Source organism: Musa acuminata, chromosome BXJ3-11 (assembly GCF_036884655.1).
Source record: "Musa acuminata AAA Group cultivar baxijiao chromosome BXJ3-11, Cavendish_Baxijiao_AAA, whole genome shotgun sequence".
NCBI classification, from domain to species: domain Eukaryota; kingdom Viridiplantae; phylum Streptophyta; class Magnoliopsida; order Zingiberales; family Musaceae; genus Musa; species Musa acuminata.
The window spans coordinates 29,575,850-29,597,229 of record NC_088359.1 but is presented as its reverse complement, the minus strand read 5'-3'; the positions used below and the strand labels follow the sequence as shown (position 1 = coordinate 29,597,229).

The 21,380-nt window shown below is 38.0% G+C and overlaps 2 protein-coding genes and 1 long non-coding RNA gene across 5 annotated transcripts; 2 read left to right on the top strand and 1 right to left on the bottom strand.

The window, feature by feature from the left end:
- The first annotated feature begins 514 nt into the window (after positions 1-514).
- Positions 515-1,538, top strand: LOC135653167 (uncharacterized). The gene is made up of 2 exons (XR_010502351.1): positions 515-646; positions 1,083-1,538. It is a non-coding gene; the product is annotated as an uncharacterized LOC135653167 (long non-coding RNA).
- A 3,886-nt stretch (positions 1,539-5,424) lies between these two features.
- On the top strand, positions 5,425-11,623 carry LOC135653165 (vacuolar-sorting receptor 1-like). The gene is made up of 12 exons (XM_065174775.1): positions 5,425-6,263; positions 7,397-8,089; positions 8,209-8,297; positions 8,394-8,463; positions 8,548-8,631; positions 8,761-8,837; positions 8,929-9,010; positions 9,782-9,864; positions 9,940-9,997; positions 10,373-10,501; positions 10,822-10,928; positions 11,214-11,623. The coding sequence occupies exons 1-12, from the start codon at positions 5,966-5,968 to the stop codon at positions 11,307-11,309; spliced, it is 1,866 nt and encodes a 621-aa protein (XP_065030847.1). The 5' UTR covers positions 5,425-5,965; the 3' UTR covers positions 11,310-11,623.
- Positions 11,624-13,922: 2,299 nt separating this feature from the next.
- On the bottom strand, positions 13,923-20,197 carry LOC135653166 (protein FATTY ACID EXPORT 3, chloroplastic-like). 3 transcript variants are annotated; one of them, XR_010502350.1, is made up of 8 exons: positions 19,900-20,196; positions 18,805-19,192; positions 18,474-18,641; positions 16,426-16,472; positions 16,279-16,316; positions 14,610-14,714; positions 14,362-14,480; positions 13,923-14,072 (listed from the first exon to the last, which is right to left on the bottom strand). XR_010502350.1 is itself a non-coding variant. In XM_065174777.1 (7 exons), exons 1-6 carry the CDS (start codon positions 20,125-20,127, stop codon positions 14,627-14,629), a joined length of 954 nt encoding a protein of 317 aa, XP_065030849.1. In that variant the 5' UTR covers positions 20,128-20,197; the 3' UTR covers positions 14,132-14,480; positions 14,610-14,626. The 3 variants fall into 3 exon arrangements, 2 of the variants coding, with proteins under 2 accessions (XP_065030849.1, XP_065030848.1); XM_065174777.1 differs by lacking the exon at positions 13,923-14,072 and having other exon boundaries at positions 14,132-14,480; positions 18,805-19,189; positions 19,900-20,197; XM_065174776.1 differs by lacking the exon at positions 13,923-14,072 and having other exon boundaries at positions 14,132-14,480.
- Between the last annotated feature and the right edge of the window lie 1,183 nt (positions 20,198-21,380).

Below are 21,380 nucleotides of genomic sequence, written 5' to 3'. Positions count from 1 at the left end.
TTGCAGTGAGTTGTGATTGTTGCAAGTTGTCTTGTGATATGTATTGTCTAACGGTAAGTAAAAAATTTGACTGTATTTCGGACCTCGGTAGATATTGCACGTACATGTGCATGTATACATATACGTGCATGTATCTACATTCTACATAATATTATATATATCAATTTTGGAAATTTCATCGCTGCAGTCCTCCATTTCTCGTTTCCCAGCAGAGCTCAACCTGTCGACTGTGAGCCAGATCTTGTAGCATCTTTCTCGAAAGACGAGAAGGCCAAGTCTGTTCCACGGCTTCATCGGCTCATGGGGGATTCTTTAGCTCGTGACCAGCTGTATTAACCTGACGACATAAACGGATATGACAGCACAGAGTTAACCATGGGGTATCAAGGAAGAGGAAGCATGTCTCTATAGAAACGGGCCCGGTTTGGGCTCCTCGCGAGCTGAGAGCTGCGTTGGATCACAAGGCCAAGAGCCCAACCAAGAAGCGTACAGCGTCGCTGGCACGAAATATGCCATTAATAGTTCTTTTTCTCTTTGACTTCCAATCGAAGGCTTCGGAGGGGCTTCGGGGAGCTCCAGGGTTGCTTCCTTTCCTTCCCCGATCCGCGTCTCTTCCGGTCAGAGTATAAAGCTGCGGTTTTGAGAGGTATACAGGATCATTCCGCATGATCCCTGCATCTGTTTCGATCGGCATAAATCTCGACTTAGGTTCTGATGCATGATACCGTTTCTCTGCTTTGTTTTGCAACTAAAAATTGGATTTTAATTGGTCTTGTTAAGCGATTTATATCTGCTGCTTCGTATATTAATGGATGATCGACACAATCGTTGCCCGTGGCCTTTCTTTGTGTTGATGATAGTGAATTGGATTGACCTTACTGATACTGTAGGTTCTTTATCTAATTTATGGTATCTGCGTATATCAGGCTAGGGTTTTTTTTCACAGAGGTTCAATTCAAAAAGAGAATTTTTCCCTAAATTGATTTGAATTATTTGTTTCTTTTACCTGCTTTTCTTTGTAATTGTGGAGACTTTTTATGTTGGAGGTTTGTGCCTGAAGCTATTTTGATTGACTTGTTCAGGGAAATGGGCAATCATCATCACCACCACCATCACCATGAAAGTGTTAGTCCATATGATGATCCCTTCTTGGTCTGCTGTTGCTGCCCATGCTTTCTGGTGAACTCCATTTTGAGGGGGTTTGGGAATTGCATCTTCATGGCCTGCTACCCCATCTTCCAATGCCTTGGCTTAGATGTGTACAGTCATCGCCACCACCATCACCACCACAGTCATTTCCATTGATCTACTGGACCAGTTAATATACCCCTCCGTGATTTGATTTGTATGCTTGATATGTTGCATGACTTGGTGTCTAGTGTTAAGCTTCCTGTGTGCTCATTGTTTTGACTGTGAAGCTGGGATTGCATGGGAGATACACATGCTTCAGTATTAATCAAATTGGCATTCTGAGCACTCTGGGTGCACTGTGGACCTTGATGTTTTCTTTTAATTTAAGATTTATTGCATTTTGACAATACCATATATGGGTTGACATGAGCTGCATTTTCTTTCACACTAATTAAAATCATGAATTGCTGGTTATCAGCTCATTGTTGTGGTGAGGTTCCTCTGATTATAAGTAAACAAATATTGGCTTTCATAGGTTGATGTGCTTTTGTAAGTATAGAATGGATAATTTATGAAGCATTTTGTGTTGTTCTGTTTGTTTTAATAATAGGCCAATAGGTCCCGTTTGTCATAGAAATGGTCCTATTTCTTTAAATTTGATGATGGTGCAGAATATTTCTAATGCATGAAATCATGTTTCTGTCATTCCTGCGTTGGTTAAACACTTTAATCTGCAGTACTGATCTTTTCATAACTGTTTATTCTTGTTCTCAATTGAAAAGGAAATTTCAAAGTTTTTTTCAGTATGTTTTATCAATCTGAGCTTTCAGTCTACAATTGTCTTTTATCTATATTTTCCTTTTAAAAAGGCAGTTCTTATTGTTCCTTTACTGTTGAAGTTTGTTCTGTAGGTCATGCAAAGGGTAACATAGATATCTCTCTCTCTCTGCTGTAAAATTTGTCATGTTCCTGAAAAATTTAACTGTTATCAATTAAATTTGTTAAATACATATGCATTACTCCCAGTTTTGAAGTCTATTCTTACTAAAGCAATGTTAACCTGTAGCTTTTTTTTCCTTTTAAGAGCAAAGAGGCATTGTTTCAATTGTTATAACTTTAATTTAGCTTTAACAAACTGGTTGATTTTTTCAAAGATTTCTTTGATGAAGGAGGTTTAATTGAATTCTGTTCTTCTTCTGTAACTTCATATCAGCTTTAACGAACATCTTGTATCAGAGCACCATCCTGTCAATTTTACAAACAAACATTCGGAACTTGTAGGATACGAACGAATCACTCGTGATACTCACATTTTACATGAAAGCAGTATTCTCTCATCTCTAATGATTCTTATGTACAGAAGTAGCAGAAAATCTCTAATGTTTTGGTTGCAAGGAAATCTTCTTAGTTTCTGAAGTGCATCAGCTCCTTAAATCTAACATTCTGTCTGAATACTAAACATTTTCTTAGGTTTGCTATCAAATTTGTTACACTTGTAGTTATCAATGAACCATTTAGTCTTTTGTTCACCTAATCCTTCCGGTTGTTCTTGCACGTGAAAAAGAGATGCTGCACTTTTTTTGTGATTCTCCCGTCAAAACACAGACTGATTGATTAAGAATTCTTCTTTTCAGTAGTCCCCCCTGGGTTTCCGGCCTCCACAACACAAAAGCAACCTTTGTTACCCTTTGAGTGAACCATACAGCCTTTTACCACCAGACTGTGCTCTTTGATCTCAGAGGAATTAGCTTTGCTAGGCAACAAAAGTAGCTTTTCTTCATCCATCAGAATACTTCTAACCAGTAGGCCGACTCAAACAGAGCTCTCTTATGTTATATTATAAACTGCAAGATGTGATTCTCATGATGTACACAGCTAGTCAGCCACTGATACATGTACTATATTATATTATATTATATTGTATTATATTATATTATATTATATTATATTATATATATATATATATATTATATATATATAATCAAACTGCATTTTAACCATTTTTGACTGCAAGGTCTACTTTTCTTGTGAAATTTGTTCCTCTATAATGGCATTCCATCTCATCTGCTCCATTATCTGTCACATGGAAGAGTGTCTCTCTTGAGTGGCAATAACAGTTGTCTGTATCAGAATTTTGTAGTATTTTTCCTACAAGAAAACTTACGGAAATCAGGGGATCATAAGTTCTGAGCATTTCACTGGAGACTTGTATTTGTTGGTAATATCATAGCAGTACCTAAATAGTCTTGAGTTTGGGACACATCTGTGTTTGAAACTTAACAAACATAACTTCAAGTTTGAAGCATTTACCGAAGCTAATTAGATGTTAAGTATCATTTGTTTCTGACATGATAAACATATTAGCAAGCCATAAGAAAATGTTACAAAAAATAAAATGTTAGTATATTTACTTTTTTTTTAAGAAAAAAAAAATCTGTTTCTATAGCAGCATATGACTCACTGTTAACATCTGTATGGATGGGTTGCCTTCCCACTCTCTCTTCTCAGCACTGAAAACTTTGTCCATGTAAACTGTTTGTATGATTAGAACTTCTAATGTCTGATTTAGTATGATTAGAACTTTGTGATGCACTATAAATCAAAGCATTTGATATTGAAGTGCCCTGGAATCTGTTGAGCCAAACCTCCATCTTTGGGAGAAATGATTAGAATGATTCAGTGCTTTTGGTTCCTTCTAATCTAAATATTATTTGCAGTATGCTTCTATTTCTATGTCGACTGAAATCGATGGTTATAAAATAGGTCAGATTTCAAAGTAGTTTTGCAAAATCCTGTTGCTGCCAAGCAATGAGATCTGTCAATGATTTGTCATTGCTCCACTGACAAGGTAAGGTTTATCCTCAACAATCAACACTGTTGAGCTTTGAATTCGTAAGATTATTACTACTGATGGACACATTGTTACCAATTCAGTGACGTCAAATTTTGTGTCAAATCGATTTGACACAAAATTTGGGGATTTATTTTTGTTTAGATAAGAGTAGCTATATCTATGATGGTAATATTGTCATTCTATGTTCAACTACCAAACAAAATCTTATGTGCTGGCATGTTAAACGCGAGGCAAACCACTCATCAAACATCGCGTGCTTGTTGCAACACGATGGCCTCGTCGATGAAGACACTGTGTGTGGGGAGAGCCAATCGGGTGTGTCCAACACATCCAAAGTGGCACGTGTCGCCATGCTAGTGGTGCCTCATACGTGTATCAGCGTCGGATTTTGACCGGTTTATGTACCCCATTTTTTTTCTAGAGATATACAATCTATCTAATTCACCCAAATCATATTGCAGTATCGGTAGATCTGATCTGAAATGAGATTATTGGATTTCGGGTTATCGGACTCGCGAATATTCTAGCGGTTTGGATCCGATCATGAACCGAAACACGAGAATTTGATCGAACCGTTCCAACAAGATTAGTCGCATTTCATCAAACAGGCAACACGAAGAGCTACGAGTTCATAAACCTTCCACCTTTCATCTCACTCAACCCGATACCTGCCTGATCATCGGTGGCAACGATTTCCAATGCCCTCAACATCTCCAATACTAATCCGGGTAAAGAAGGGGTAGAAGATCGAAGGTCGCTAAACATTTCTGTAAACAAACAAAAGATTTAGGCGCACCGCGTGAATCACGCGCGCGAGTCGCTTTCTGCTCCGGCTGGGTGTCTCAGTACCCTCCCCATCCCCTCTCTCTCTCAGTTAATGCATTACGAAGTGGGTCCCACTCCTAAGTTATTTTTGCATAATTGTGGGTAAGCGCTCCTTGCGTCTTCCTAATACTCGTTGAAAGGTCATATACTATCGGCTTCGTGATATCAATTAGCTCGATATAAAAGCCTCGGTCCCCGATTCAGTGCGAGCCGTGTGACCTTTGGAAGCATCGTTCGCAGTTGTCGGGGTGTGGAAAACGTTGCAGGAGCAGCTCACGCACGCATCTGTAGAAGCATAACGCTCGAATACCTAATTATTCGATAGATTATGATCGTGGACATGATAAATTATGCATTGCCCAAATCATGGCCCATTTATTCATGGCGAATTCACCTATGCATCATTGTTCATATTTTCGAATCCTTGACGCGATGCACTTCATTTTATCGTTCTTTCTTTTTGCGTCGGATAATATATTATAGTTGAGAAAATGAGAAATATCAATTAGTACCAGTGAGTGAGAAAATCATCGAAATTAATTTTCCAATATATATATATATATATATATAAGCTCTATCAGTATTAGTAAGTTTAAGTCGGTGTGCTATGGTGGCTGGGGAATAGTGTGTGGGCGAGTCCTTTCAAGATAGAGGTAGCAGCGAAGGCTAACACGTTGCTTCTCCCCTCTTCGCCTGCTCCCTCGAGACTTCTCCAGCTTGCCTAACCCCAATCCCTGACTTCCGAACCCTTATTCCGGCCCGAGGGAGATCCATTCCCAGTGCTCACCTTGTTGCATCCCGTCTCAACCTTCCTTGGATCGCTTTGCTGTCGCGGATTGTGTGGGTTTCACAGAGCTTTTGTGTGGGTTTCACAGAGCTTCTTGGTCTTTTCGTAGTTTTTGAAGCATCAGCTCAGAAGATGATTGTCTTCCCTCGATTTGAATTCCTGCAGTGATCGAGTTTTCGTGCTAACAGATCGAATCTTGATATGTTGGGTTTTCTTAATCGCTAAGTCTTCCCCTTTTTCTATTTAAAGATCTTTGTGAGAAGATTAAGGCTTCTATTCCTCTTCTGGCGATTGCTTTTGGGTTCTTTTCGTGACGATCGGTTAATCGAGTATAAATTAGGTGGTAGGCTGCTTAGATTTGTGAAAGAATGGGGGCGAAGATGCTGTGGATTTCGGTGTGGGTTCTGTTTCTTCTCTGGGGCTCTTGCTGGGGACGGTTCGTGGTTGAGAAGAACAGCTTAAAGGTGACCTCGCCGGACTCGCTGAAAGGCATCTACGAGTGCGCCATCGGAAACTTTGGCGTTCCTCAGTACGGCGGGACGATGGTGGGGATCGTGGCGTACCCCAAGGACAACCAGAAGGCTTGCAAGAGCTTCCGGGATTTCGACATCTCTTATAAGTCCAAACCTGGAGGGTTCCCCACCTTTCTTCTCGTCGACAGAGGAGGTGAGGCTTTGATCTTATGTACACTAAGAAGAAAGTTGTGTTTGATCTGTTACTAAATTGTTTCTTCGCTTATTTTTTGTTGTTCGACTGTTTGAAGTAATGATTGCGGTGTTTTAGCTGGATGGTTATCTTGTGTTGGAGGTTATCTTATCCTTTTCTTCTTGTCCCCATCACTGCTAGTGATTCATTGATGATACCCATCGGTTTCGTTATTAGATCTGCTTGCTTCATGGATGTCAATAACTAATAAATCATGAATTAGTACAATTTAGGGTGTGGTAGTTTACACTTGTCCTACTAGTATATGTCATGCTCATTTCTACAGGCAGCACTATGTGTTCTTTGGACTTGAGTTATACTGCTTGAACGATCTTTGATCTCATGGTCGGTACATGCAGATAATTTTCATTTCTGAGGTTGCAAATGAGTGAAATCTATGCACTGAGATGATTATAATACTTCGTTTAATTAGCTTGAGGGCAGACCAAGGTGCAATACCAACATCACTTTCTTCAGATTACTTGGTGGGTATTGATGCAATGTTACGGTTGCTTCATTGAGACTTGTGTTACAAAAACAACCTCCAATTCTCATCTGGGGGAAGCTTATATACATATGTTCTTGCGGAACCATCACCCTCCAGCCAAAAAACAACTCACCACCACCCAATAAGGGGAACCTATATCTTTACTTATCAATGTGTTTGGTTGTCACTCTGATAGTTATCATTGTGTATAATGGCTAAACTTTCTTTTATTTTTCTAAAGCAAAAATTAAATCAATTTTTGTTCATGATTTCAGAACAGCATATGATATTTGCCAGTTTGATGAATAAGGCCTTCAGTTGATTACACGTGTAGGCCTCAGTATGTTAGAATATTATCGGTTTTGGTTCTTCTACAAGCAATTCTACTTTGTTTTAAGTCTTCAACTGGACAATATTTCTGTTTTTTTTATTGAAATTGTTTACCCTTGATTTGTGGTAAATATATTTACTACCCCATGATTTGGTACATCTTCTGGAAATTTACAATTTATTTATGCTGATATCAATTATTGACGTTTGAAATTTTAGATCTATGACATCATGCCCTGAGCTTACTTATGCTGAATTGCTTTATCATGGTGAGCAGATTGTTACTTTACGGCAAAAGCATGGAATGCACAGAATGCAGGAGCTGCTGCAATCCTTGTTGCTGATAACAAGGTAGAACCTTTAATAACAATGGACACACCTGAAGAAGAGGACACCAAGGCAGATTATCTTCAGGACATCACAATTCCTTCAGCACTTATCAGCAAGAGCTTTGGAGACAGCTTAAAAAAGGCAATTGAGAATGGTGACATGGTTAGTGTCAACTTAGATTGGAGGGAATCTTTGCCCCATCCTGATGACCGTGTGGAATATGAATTTTGGACAAATAGCAATGATGAATGTGGCCCCAAGTGTGACAGCCAAGTACAGTTTGTTAAGAACTTCAAAGGAGCAGCACAGATATTGGAGAAAAAAGGTTATACCCAGTTCACCCCACATTACATAACATGGTATTGCCCTGAAGCCTTTCTTTTGAGCAAGCAGTGCAAATCCCAGTGCATCAACCATGGAAGATACTGTGCACCTGATCCTGAACAGGACTTCAGCAAAGGTTATGATGGGAAAGATGTTGTGATCCAAAACTTGCGTCAAGTCTGCTTGTATCAGGTTGCTAACGAAAGTGGGAAGCCATGGCTGTGGTGGGATTATGTAACTGACTTTGCAATCCGTTGTCCCATGAAGGAAAAGAAGTACACAAAACAATGTGCTGAAGAAGTAATCAGATCACTGGGTAAGCTCACCATATCATTTATTGTTTCTGCCATTTAATGAGACTTATTATCGATCAATTAAACCAGGAAATTATGGTCGATTGGTTTCTTTTAATTATATGTGATATTTTTTTGACAGGCATTGATCTGAAGAAAATTAACAAATGTATGGGAGATCCTGATGCAGATGAAGAGAATCCAGTGCTTAAAGCAGAACAAGATGCACAGGTTAAGACTAGCTTTTATTGTGTCATTACATTATGCATTGCATTTTGACCTTTGTATGCTCGAGATTTTTGTTCTGAATCTGATCTCTATTCTTAGATTGGAAAGGACTCCCGGGGTGATGTTACTATTTTACCAACTCTTGTTATTAATAATAGGCAATATAGAGGTGAGCTTTTTAAGCAATCATGTGGTGCGTCATGTTGTTTCCTGATATCTCATTAAGATTTCTGTCCATACTTTCTTATATTAGGGAAGCTGGACAAAACTGCAGTGCTTAAAGCAATATGCGCTGGGTTTCAAGAAACAACTGAGCCAGCTGTTTGTTTGAGTGAAGGTATTATGTTTTCTTTTCATTTTTTATTTTTTATGCCAATCTACAAGTTTCTGATATTGCCGTTCTGCAAATGGATTTTTGATTTAAGATAAAGTGGTGTATCTTCTTCTTAATCATTTAACTATGTAGACATACAAACAAATGAATGTCTGGAGAACAATGGCGGATGTTGGCAGGATAAGGCTTCTAATATCACTGCATGCAAGGTACTCATTTTGGCACCATGAGATCAATATCCACAGCAAGTAGATGGTTAGTTTCATATTTTGCTTATGATGTTCTGTTACCTTCATTCAGGATACTTTCCGTGGAAGACTATGTGAATGCCCTGTTGTGAAAGGTGTGAAGCTTGTTGGTGATGGATACACTCGTTGTGAAGGTACACTATAACATTTCAGTGCTAGATGTAGTTGCTGTTCTCTATTAAAGTTGATGGATGCTTACCGTACAAAAGAGGTGGTAAAAAATTGATAGGGGCATTACCCATCCGATCCTGGAGCACCAGAGAACTTATTGTTAAAGAGAAACTCTAGATCTGCAAATATGCCTTCATAATTATAAAGTTTCCAGGGTCTTTCTTTTCATAAACGTTTAACAAAATTTCCATTGATCATTATCCAAAGAGACTATGTAGGTTTAATTTTGATAAACAAAATGATCCATTTCTGTTGTATTTCTTGGAAGGCTTGAGCAATGGACCCATGCTGACCTAAGGAAAGGAACACGGGAATTACGGACAATTAGGGGTTATAACAGGTTTACTACTGTCTTACTGAGAAACAAAGGAAGAATATTGCTGTTGTTGATGACTGATAGATATTGCTGTACCTTATCCATCAGCCAAGTACAATTCACTGCATCATGACATCATGGGCAATTGCAGAATATCATCAACTAAAGTTTGGAAGATATATTCTTGAGATGATTCATTTGACTGCTAATCTTCCTAATTAATGATTTTAGTTGTTTGTAAGCTGAGAAAATTCTTTCATAAATTCTTGCTAGTAAGGTTGTTGCTTTTTCCCATTTTTCTATAACTCGTTATTTTAGCAACTAATTAATTTGTTAATCATATTAATTCTGACTAGGAAGGTAATATACATAACTTTACTAGTGTAACTACATGTAGACATAACTTTTCCTACTACAGCTTCAGGATATGGGCGATGTGAAATCAATAACGGAGGGTGTTGGAAGAAAACTCATGAGGGGAAAACATACTCTGCATGTGTGGTAGGTTGACTTGATCAAGTCCATTTTAGTTTGACCTTTAACCAGCATCTGATTAGTAAGATACACAACATGCAGGAGGACGGATGCAAATGCCCGCCTGGCTTTAAGGGTGATGGAATTAACAAGTGTGAAGGTATTTTCTTCATGATCCTCGGTTTTGGTTTCAGATCATTATCAAAGGCAATGCTCATTAATCTGATTATTTGAGCTTAAGGGCTCCACATCATGACTATTTAGCTGCCACTAGTGTAATTCAATCATGTCTGAAATATTGGTCCTTCCTTTTCGACTCATTTATTTATAATTCCTCACCCTTTTCTAATTATATTCTTACAGTGCTATCAGTGGAATCAGTCATATTTGGAGTTATTGTCCTTCTGTTTCATCTCATTTAGACAAAAATGTATTTCCATTGTCTGATATCATTTTTATGGAGCTCAGAAGATGCAACAATGTACTTATTTAGTTATCTGGTCTGTAATGCATTTCTAATTATGTTATGTTTCAGATGTTGATGAATGCAAGGAAAAGACAGCATGTCAGTGTTCTGGCTGCAAATGCAAGAACACTTGGGGTAGTTACGAGTGCAGCTGCAGCGGTGATTTATTATACATGAAGGAACATGACACATGCATAAGTACGTATATCCAATCCACTATCTGTGTTCCAACTATTGTTCATGATAAAAGCTTAATCTTAACAGCAAAAGAAGGATTCTAAATGCAGGATGATGTTAGGGACTAGAAATGCTGATTTCATTTGTCTTTAGCATTCAATCTTTAGCTTTCAGTGTAACAACAGGAGAATTGGAAAGGCACCTGTTATTGGTTACGATGAATCACAATAAAAATGAAGAAATGCATCTGCTACTACAGCCTTTAAAAATTTGCAAGATGGTTTTCTTTCAGAAAGGTGTTTTCTTTCAGAATGTTTAATATTGCATTTCCAAATATCCAGGCAAAAAGGCTTCTACAGAGGTTGGCTGGAGCTTCTTGTGGGTTATCCTCTTTGGCCTAGTCATAGCTGGAATTGGAGGTTATGCTGTATACAAGTACAGAATCCGGGTAATGCTGGTCTCTTGTTAGCTTATCTTCCAAAATATCTTTGTTTTATCGATCATATTTTGACACCACACATTATAGTGATCCAGACATTGTGAAATTGTGAACCCTGCCTCAATCAACCTTTTGTTTTCCCTGTAAATATTAAACCTCCTCTTAATACATAGTCTCACCTCAGCCAACTGGAATCTCTGATGATATCATGATTCATGATGATGCAGCACTCTATTGGTATGCAATCCATAGTATTGATTCAGCATCTTATTATAATTGTATCTTTTTTGCCAGAGTTACATGGACTCGGAGATCCGTGCTATCATGGCCCAGTACATGCCACTTGACAATCAGGAAGGACAGATTCATGTTCATCATGGTGACATCTGAGTTGGTAGCGCTGCATATCTCTTTTTATCTGATCGTTCCTGCCAAATGCGGCGTTATCTTTTTTTGCAAATCTGAATTGCCGCTGCATCCTTTTTGTAAATCTGAAGCTTATTAAGGCGCCATTGGATTTGTAGATGATATAAACAATATGGTTGTATGCTCCAGCTGCTAGTGATGAATAATGTGAATCTCTAGTTAGATTTCTTAGGCTAAACTAGCATCAATCTCAGGAATACTATATTTTGTGACGATAACTAATATGCATGTATGCTACACACCCAAGTGATGAATAATGTTGATCTCTTGTTGGATTATGTAGTCGAAACTAGCCTAAATTTTAGGAAGCATGTATTAGTTGTGTTGATAATCTATGAAATCATGTATGCAAGAGATCAGAGTGATGAATAATGTGAATCCCAGTTTTTTAGAACATGCTAGCATCAATATTGAGAAGTATTAATTGCGTTTTGATGATTTGAATTGTAGAGGTTCTTTTTTAGGCTATAAGTAATTGATGGGTATTGGTCAAATCATCCTATAATCCAATTAAATATTTAGGTATTTGAATCCAGAGTTGGGTCGATTTGGGTGCTCTCGCGTGTGTATCTATCTCAAGTTTGATTAAAGGGTCTTCGGATCCTATTTAAGGGGATTGGATAAACGTGGATCCCAAAAAAAATGCGATATGATATCAGTCATTGGATACCGTATGCAGTACACACGAATAATATACCATCGTTTTGTGAGTGGTACATGTCAATTATACGCTCTACTATTGCTTAATTACTTGGATATTGGAATTGAACAGATTTTTCTATTAGAAGTCATCTTAAACTAACAAAAGGCCTTCAAGACTTGATTTGAAGTGCACGGAACACACCTTGAGGCCAAAGAAAAATCGTATCATTAATAGATACTCTATTTGCTTAATGTAAATAGATGTATTTGACGAATGAACTTTATCAACTCTATCGATTTATTGGTCAAGCTTAAAGTTTTTGGGCCATTGATGTATTTGATGGATGAATTTTATCAATAAATATAATAAAAATATTATATACTTATATAGTATATGGGCATTAATTATATATTACTCATGTAGTTAGTTACCTTTAGTATCTCGATCATTATATATGCGTTCTTATAGTTATGAAAATAAAATATGTAAATTCATTTATCTTGACATCGTTAGTTTTACCAACGAAAACACGAAAATAAAAGGGCAAAAAAATAATTTTAGTGTTTCAGTTGGTGGTGGTGAACGACGATACAGCTAAGAGCCGCGGGTGACTATTGTGGATAAGCAGAGCGACGACAAAAAGTGATGATCGCTCAGCATCTGCATCGACGTTGACGTAATGGCTGAACGACTATTTCGTTGCGTTACATTTATGTTGGTGACGACGCAGATGCAGAGTGACGTTGCTCGACAATTACGTTAATACCAATACAAATATAAAATAGCATTGCTCGGCATCTGCATCGACAGTCCTTTCATCGCTCAATAATTATGTCGGTACCAACGTAATTGTTAAGCAACGTCGCTCTACATTTGCATTAGCATCAACACGATTGTCGAGTAATGAAATGCCTGCTTGAGAATTTTGTCGCCGTTGACATAGTTGTCAAGCAGTGAAAGGACCACTCAACAATTACGTTGGCATCGACGTAAATATATAATGACCCTCACCTCTTGTCGCTGCTCTCCTCATCTGCAACAACCACCCACAACATCAAGTGGCACCATCATCCGTCATCACTAATTAAAACATTAAAATCATCTTTTTATCTTTTATATTCATATTTTTGTTAGTAAAACTAATGATATTATAGTAAATAAACATAGATGTTTCACTTTCATAATCATAAAGATATCAATATAATTTTTTAAAATATAAGAATTGAGATACTAAGATAATTAATCGTAAAAATTAATATGTAATTAGTCGGATATATGTTCTCCGACGTCGGTCGCTGTATGAGGTAACCAAGGTGCTGTCGACGTGGAGTTGAAGCACCCAGGTGGACCTCCTGACCTCCCAAAGTGATACCTCGTTACTGTCAAAGTACACACATGAGAGAAAAGATTAATATCGGATTTTTGGATTTGAAGTCGGGCGTTGGATGGTCTCCAAAAGGTTAGAACAGAGAATATGATCTACATATTTATCATTCATTGACGCTCTCTAATCACTTGTGATTAGAGCAAGCAATTGTCGATGTGGTCAATCTGATGGTCGATTTGGATCAACGATTGATGACGCGACCAATCACAACGATCATCAACGTGTCCGTTCGACCTCAACAATCACCAACGAATGCCGACGCGACCGTTAATGTCAGATCGACGATCACCGACGGTGTAATGACCACTGACACGGTTTGATTTGGATAAGCGGTTATTGACGTGACTGACTGATCCTCATGATCATCAACGTGGCCGATCGTGTGGCCATTATGACTCAACGGACGCCCGGCACAGCTGTTCTGTCAGATCAGCCATATCACCAACATCGACGATCTACCTATCGCCACATCTGCATAACCACTGCTGATGTGGCTCATAAGACACAATGATTGAAGACATGATTACTACTAATACATAAATTATATATTATCTCACCTTAATAATATTTAAATTTTTAATCTTTTTTTCATGAGTTTTATTTTAATTTCTTTTCTCTCCTCCCATTCCCTCCTCTGCTTGCGCCTTTTTCTCTTAGCATATGCCGCTGTGTGCGTCATGCCATGCAACACCCGAACCTATGCATAGAGAAGCAACGTCAGATAGAACAAAGAGACCATCTCAGTAGCCAGCAACATAGGAGTTAAAACATCTACTCCAATGACAATAGCGCCTACTGACAATAATTACTCCAACTTTAGACATACAAGGGAATTTTTATAAGACTAAGATGTATGTATGTTTATTTACTTGTCTGCTTGAAAGGAGAAGAGGGAAACACAAATTGCATTCTTTAAAAGCCACAAATTGGAGACCTTCAGGCACAGCAAATTTTAGAGCCATCATACCATAACCTAACTACTTTACCTGATATCAGAAGAAATTGGTAGATATTTGCCTGGCACATATATGGCGGGAGGAAGGTGGAGTGATGCAAGTAGGAAGGAGCAGTCACTTCCTATCATGGTCACCTTCACCTACCCATCCTGTATGTGATAAGATCTTATATCAAGTCTAGAAAGCAATGGATAAATATTAACTTGTTAAAAAGGATAGAACATCCTAATACAAAATGATTAAATGAGTGGTAGAAATTCCAGAGGCAGGTAGCTAACCTCCATCATCATGGCTGCTAATTTTCTGATCTCTGTTCCACACTTGGGCGAGCCTTGTGACCATCGATTACCATTCTATAAATGTAGAAACCTGCCATTGAACCACTATATACCAACCAAAACAGGATGGTTATTGCCTCAGGTAAGATAATAACCCTGACTTTGTAAGAATGTAAAAAGAAGGTTATCTAACAGCAGTGAGAAATATTTAATGTTCTCAGGAGTGATGACACAGAGAAATTTCTGCAAGTATCAAGAGGGTCGAAGATCAGTCCAGTCAACCATTTCGATATGATCTTGCCTCAAGCAGTATAGCAATAGAAAGCTCTAAAGAAAATGTCTCTCTAGACCAGGAAGGCAACAGGAATTTTTGTACTGGTGTATATTAGACTAAGTTTTGAAAACTCAATATTTAAATTTCATGCAAGTCCACAAATATATATGAAAGTCTCCAAAATCTTTATTCTTATTTATCCTCAGGTCAAGTCTGATGAAATATTCCGAGTAGATTTCACTAGAGGTGCTAGGCCACTATAGTCTATTATATAATTTTTCTACCCTTCAAAATATTTTAATCTCTTCACTCAGGCGAGGCCCGAGCGCCTCGCATAGGCGCTCACTGAAGCACAGCCTAGGCGCTCACCTAAGCCTACGCGTCAGGCGCCTCAGACGAGCGCTCGTTTGAATCCAATGAGTCAAACCAGACTCGAGTCGAACCAGATTTTAGACTCTGGTTTGATTCGATAGTGACTTAGTCGGTTCAATCGAACCAACTAAGTCCAACAGTAAACATCGAAATTCACACCCCCCCCCCCGGTCCCCCGACTTGCTCGGTAAACCCTAGGAAAAGGTCCAATCTTCCTTTTCCGCCGTTGACTAAGCCCTTCGCCGCTGACATAAAGGTTCAAATCTTCCTCCTTCACCACTTTTGTTTGTGCGCAGCTCCCTCTACCGCCTAATCCTTCATGTGTATCTCCCTCCGCCGTCAAGGAATAGGACTATAGCTTTCTCCGTCACTGCTGCTGTCATCTGCAGCTTCCTCCGCCATTGCTGCTGCCATCCGAAGGTTCCTCCATCACCGCTGCCCTCTCTTTTCCCACCTTCCACCATCGTTGACTATTCTTCTCCCCCCGCCTCCCCCTACTACGCACTGTTATAACTACGATTAACAGTGGATTGTTAATCCTTAGAACTGATAATTAAAACTACTGTTATCATATTTTATATTATATATATTTAATATAATTTAAAACTATATTATTTTTTATATTTTAATATTCTAGAATGCCTCACTTCGCTCGAGTAGATGCCTCGAGTGTGTTGGGACCTTGGCACCTAGTACTTTTAAAAACATTGATCAAGAAGACATAGATCATCATGATTCTTAATTTCCCACTGTCTCCATAGTATTTTGGTCCTTGTGATAAACCAACCAGAATTGACATCATCTTTACAGGTTATTCAACTTCCAGGTTAACATTCATTTTCTATAAAATAGCAGGTCTTCAGGAACCTCATTGGAAGTTTTCATTAATACAATATAAATCACTTGATATATAACACCCCATGAACTATCTGGAATTTGAGGAGTATGGCCATATGATACAAGTATCTTGTTTAAAATGACGACGATATGCAGTAAACACAGAAGGTTCTAAAGCATACTAACCTGATAAGGAGCATCAAAAGGTTTGGAAATGATCCCCTCTGCCATCAAAACCAAATGAAAATTTGTACCAATCTCAAAAGAATCTAATAATCTAAATTAACATTGTTAGCTTGTCATTCACTTGTGCATAATTAAAGAGATCAATACCTGAGAACACAACAAGCATTGCCTGAAGAAGATAATAGCAGATATTGCTGCACCAGTGATTGTTATTAGATGTGCTTGCAGAAATGAATACATTATTTGCCATAAGTATAGCTATTAAATTGAAATATCAAGTCAAGAAGTTAATTAGAAACAGATTGCAAAAATATGAGAATCAAGCAAATAAGCAAAGACCAAAATAAGCTTTCAACATAATGGTGACGAGCAACATATTTTCTTTTACATATGCTAACATAAAATCTTATTGGTAATATTACCATGTCTTCATCACATGAAGATGGTGTAGACTGTAGAAAACGTTCCTATAGAGAAAAGAATATGTAACCTCTTTTGGACCAGATATTAATCAAGCCTAGGTAAATGGACAACAATGTTCTGACCAGATGTTAATCCAATGAATCCCAACTAGTATTGGCCAAAGGTACAAATTTTGACTAATTTCAGCCGATGAAGACTAGCCAATTCTCTGTCAATCTAATTGAAATTTTCAATTCATCCAATTCAAACAAATCCCAATACCAAAGTGATCATCTTGATCATGATCCTACTTCCTAAAACTTTTTTTTCTTTTTTACCTTGCTCCTAACCATGCACCTAATTCTAAACTTTCCTGCATCATAATCTTTTCTTTCTTTAACCTTGATTAAAAATCATCATTTATCAAATAATAACTGGAATCATTTAAAGATAAAACCATGACTCGTTAAGTTGATCTAGTCACTCTACCACTGAAGATAGTGTAGGTAAACTCATCTTCAGAAGCCTCATTTTCTTTTGATTAGGGCCATCTAGTTGACCAGGGCCTTCTAGGCATATCAATATAGCCAAAGTTGTCAACCGCTGTTTCTTTAAGTCATTGAAGTTAATATCACAAAATGAGGCATGATTGCTTGTTGGAAGTAAGAAAGGAATCCAAGATGCTGGCGAAACAATGTGGATAGGAATGGAGAAAGAACATAGAATGAATTAATTTTGAATCTCTATTATGATTTCTAGAGCATAATAAAATAAGTGGCTATTTAGAACATCTTTTATCCATATGATATTTACCCATAACAAGGAACACAAGCCTACCTAGTAATATCTCTTAACTATAAGATACTTATCAACCACAAGTAACATTCAGGGTATGTTTCTATGTTATCCTCATTGTCCAATGGTTGCATTTATACAAGTTGTTTTCAAATTTCAGCAGTAAACTACCCAAAAATGACCTACAACAGTGCCACACAAATACAATGGAACACGAAGGACTGAAGGAGTTAAAAATGGAAATAAACATACACAATAAAAGAAGAGAAGAAAGAGTGTCACCATGCATTCAACTGCATCATTGGTCTATAAGGACAAGAGCTATACAAACCTGAAATGCAATTTGGTTGGATCTTTTCAAAATTGTTACCTGAAAACTTGACCAAACAATACAAATCCCCAGCCTGTGGACCATGGACCAGTCAACTCTATGGTATACCATAACTCTATAGTGAATTTATCATATATTCCGATCACTCAAAGTAGATACTGATATTATCCTGTTTGCGTTCAAGCTAAAGAATCTATGGTGGTAGTCCAAATAAAACCGGCAGTAACATAATCACTCAACAAACATTTGTTATGATAAGAAACACTAAGTCAGATTTCTTTGTCAGGAAAAATCATCACTGTTAAGGCTTGAAAGGCATAACACTGATCTCTAGAGATCTTCAAATGAAATTTATGATGGGCATCTTTTAAGCACCAGATTGTAATAACTCTATCATCAGAATGTCAAGGAATCACTAAGAGTCACCACTTCCTTTGCTTATGGGTGGTACAAATTCCAATTAGCTAATCCTACTCTCTTAGCTAAATCCAAAAGAAAAAAGAGTCAAAAAAAACAAAAGAAGCTGAAAACAGCCAATGAAACTTATTGAACCTTGTTTCCAGTTGGCAATACTACAGGAATAACTTCACATGACATTCAGCAATATTATAGCTTGATTCTGAATATGAACAAGGAATGAGACAACACTTGGAAGGAACAGACTGACCAGTTTGCCCAATCAAAAGAAGTGGGGTTGTTTTTCCATTCTTCCATGACCTCATGCTTGATACACTTAGAGCAAAAATTATAGAGCCAAGAACAACACCAAATCGAATCGCAGGAATGCTTCCAGTTAGGATGAAATAGATGAAACCTCCAATGGAAAGAAAGGAACCTGCAACAAATAAGTTAATTTTCTGCTAGTAAGAATGACAATGAAGGAAGTGACATACTATTGGTGACACTAGAATTTATTTTAAAAATACAATACCAGAAAAGAAATCATAAAAGAAACATCCATGAAAATCCAATAGATGAATGAAGGTTATCATGCATACCATATGGAATCCCAAGGTAAAAATCTCTGATAGAGGACATGTTCAACTCATTTGCTGATGCATAGGTCTCGAAAATTTCCCTAACTGAATCAGGAGAATTCGTTGTTGCTGTAGAAAGATACTCTTTTCCTTGTTCTGAGACTTCTTTGGCTATTAAATTCAAGTCATGTTGTGCCTTTTCTGCTTGGATCTTGAGTTTCTCAGATGTATCTGTTAATATCTCCATTGCTTTCTTCGTGTACACCTGGTATGCTTCTTCTGACACAGCTTTGACTTTCATGGCTTCTGTCTTGAAGTGTTCGAGTGCCTCCTGCCATGCTTCATGTGACATTGCAGCTTTTAGTTCAGCATCAGTCATCTCCTTCTGCAGTTCAATATCTGAATGCTTCTATATAAGAATTAAGACAGACATTAATATCTCTCTTTTCCTTAAACAAGAAATCTCAATGACATGCATGCAAAAGTAAACATAATACATATTGGAAATGACATTTTATCTGATGAGATAGCATTCTCCTTTAATGAAATCCTGTCTGAAAAAATAATCTTTCTTTGTTCAACTTGGGGTGGTATTTAGTGTAGAAATCACTGTAACTAATTACATTTCAGATTGAATGTAACGCAGAGGCATTGCAAACATATTCAGCAATATAAACTTGTAACTGTTCATTTTATGGTTTTCTGATCCAACTATTTCACAGGTACATAGACTTTTTAACTCTTTTCCACTCTTGTCTTTCAAGTAAAGTAAAGTGTCTTTGTTCTCATCTAAAATTAGCAAAAGATCAACATCAACACCATGTATTTACATAGAGATCCTGCTGCCTTGAAAGATTCAAGAGAAAACAAGGTTCAATTTTTCCGTGATATTACAAGCTTACACAAAACAACGAAACAATTATTACTCCTAAACATTTAAAACCAAGGAAAAAGTAACAGAAACCAAGAAGGATTTAAGCAGATAAATATCCAACGATGGCATCCCCTAATCGAGAAAAAAGAAATCCAACAAGAACATATGCAACATAAACTAATGAACAGTGGACCCGAAATGGATGCGCTAGAAACAGCGACGGTAGCTTATTTACGGCTCACCGGTTCCTCGCGAGAAGCCACAAATGCAATCTTGGACGTCCGCCGATCCAGGTACTGTAGCCGAGCTCCCAAATCCCTATGCGAGAGCGGAGGATGAGCCGAACCCACAAGGCGGCGTGCGGTGCGTAATGGGATTGTAGAGGAGAAGGAAGATGAGGAAGCTCGGATCCCATTGAGATTAGGATTAGGTTTTCGGAGGGAAACGAAGCCATGGATCGCAGCAGCCATTGCCGACTACGCGAACGAAGAGTGGGGTTCGAAGAGGAGCACCAAAGAAACGAGTCATTTGATCGCTGGGGGGTTTTATGTGGCATTTTATACACGTCAGACTCGCTTAGTGGGATCCGTCGCCCGCGTATCGGTTTCCTACGCTGGGGAACCAGTGGCGGGGCATCGTTAAGTCATCAAATTACATGGAAGGTAATGGAACGAGTAATTGCTGAGTTGCTACCAAAAAGATTCCTCGATTTCAAGCAACGGTGCGTGATTTGACACGTGTGATATCCAGTTGTTTCGAGATGCCCGCGTCACTTACCCCAAGGACCGTTCGTCGGATCCGCCAGGATTCCCGTGGTCTCGCTCCGAGCTACTACGTAGAGGTATGCTGCGAAAAATTGGTCCCACATGAAACTATCCAATGACAAGGCAGGTGGCCAAACTAGCTATGAAGGAGTATAAAAAGTCACTGCCTTAATTTTTGTTGAGGCAACGGTGTATAAGTTGCCACGTGTGTCGTACTTTGATGTGCTGTGTTTGGCGCGTAATTTGCAGAATTAACCCTACGGTTTCACCTGACTCGCTGATTCCCGTGTGGGCCCAGTTAAACAGCTACTTGGTAGCGACGATGGCAAGGGACAAACGACGTGACCAAGGGTGGGCCTCATCTGTCTCGGCCACGACAGGGTTCACGATTGTTAGCGCTTCCTAGCTGTCAACCGGAGGCTGTCACACGTCACATACCTCAGTGGATTTTTATTGAATCTGAATAATCTATTTATAAGAAGTATAAGTAAAATATGACAAATAAACGAAAAAAAAAAGGTCTTAAAAATTTTCGAGATAGTAACATAATTTTCGAAAATTTCCACCTAGCACCCATTATCGCTTTTGTCTATTATCCTTTCTAGACCTATCTGTCCTCGTTTTTCATCGTCGCTATTATAATAGATAGTAGCTCATCATCTCTCAACAGTTAAGTAGAGAGAGATAAAATAAAATATTCATGCAATAAAAATTTTGGCTAATAAATTATCATAAAATGAATTTAACAATAGGGGATTATGTAACTGATATACAACAATCAGCTGTTTTTTCTTTCTTTTTAGCAACAATTAATGAGACAGCAAAATCAAGCAGATCATCAAGACTTTCCTCAAAAATAATATTCTGTATAAATAAATAGCTGCGTAATATCACATTTTATCTCAGGTAATGAACACTTTTCGGATGTGTTTATTCGCCAAAAGAAGTCCATAGCAAAC

Bases quoted from the DNA above. Each gene is read 5' to 3' on its own strand.
- LOC135653165 (XM_065174775.1), top strand. From the start codon at position 5,966: ATGGGGGCGAAGATGCTGTGGATTTCGGTGTGGGTTCTGTTTCTTCTC. The intron at 6,264-7,396 runs GTGAGGCTTTGA...CATGGTGAGCAG, and splicing joins TCTTCTCGTCGACAGAGGAG to ATTGTTACTTTACGGCAAAA. The intron at 8,298-8,393 runs GTTAAGACTAGC...CTCTATTCTTAG, and splicing joins AAGCAGAACAAGATGCACAG to ATTGGAAAGGACTCCCGGGG.
- LOC135653166 (XM_065174776.1), bottom strand. From the start codon at position 20,127: ATGGCTGCTGCGATCCATGGCTTCGTTTCCCTCCGAAAACCTAATCCT. The intron at 16,473-18,473 runs GTCAGTCTGTTC...TCACTGGTGCAG, and splicing joins TCTTTTGATTGGGCAAACTG to CAATATCTGCTATTATCTTC. The intron at 16,317-16,425 runs GTATTGATCTCT...TTTTGATGGCAG, and splicing joins AATGCTTGTTGTGTTCTCAG to AGGGGATCATTTCCAAACCT.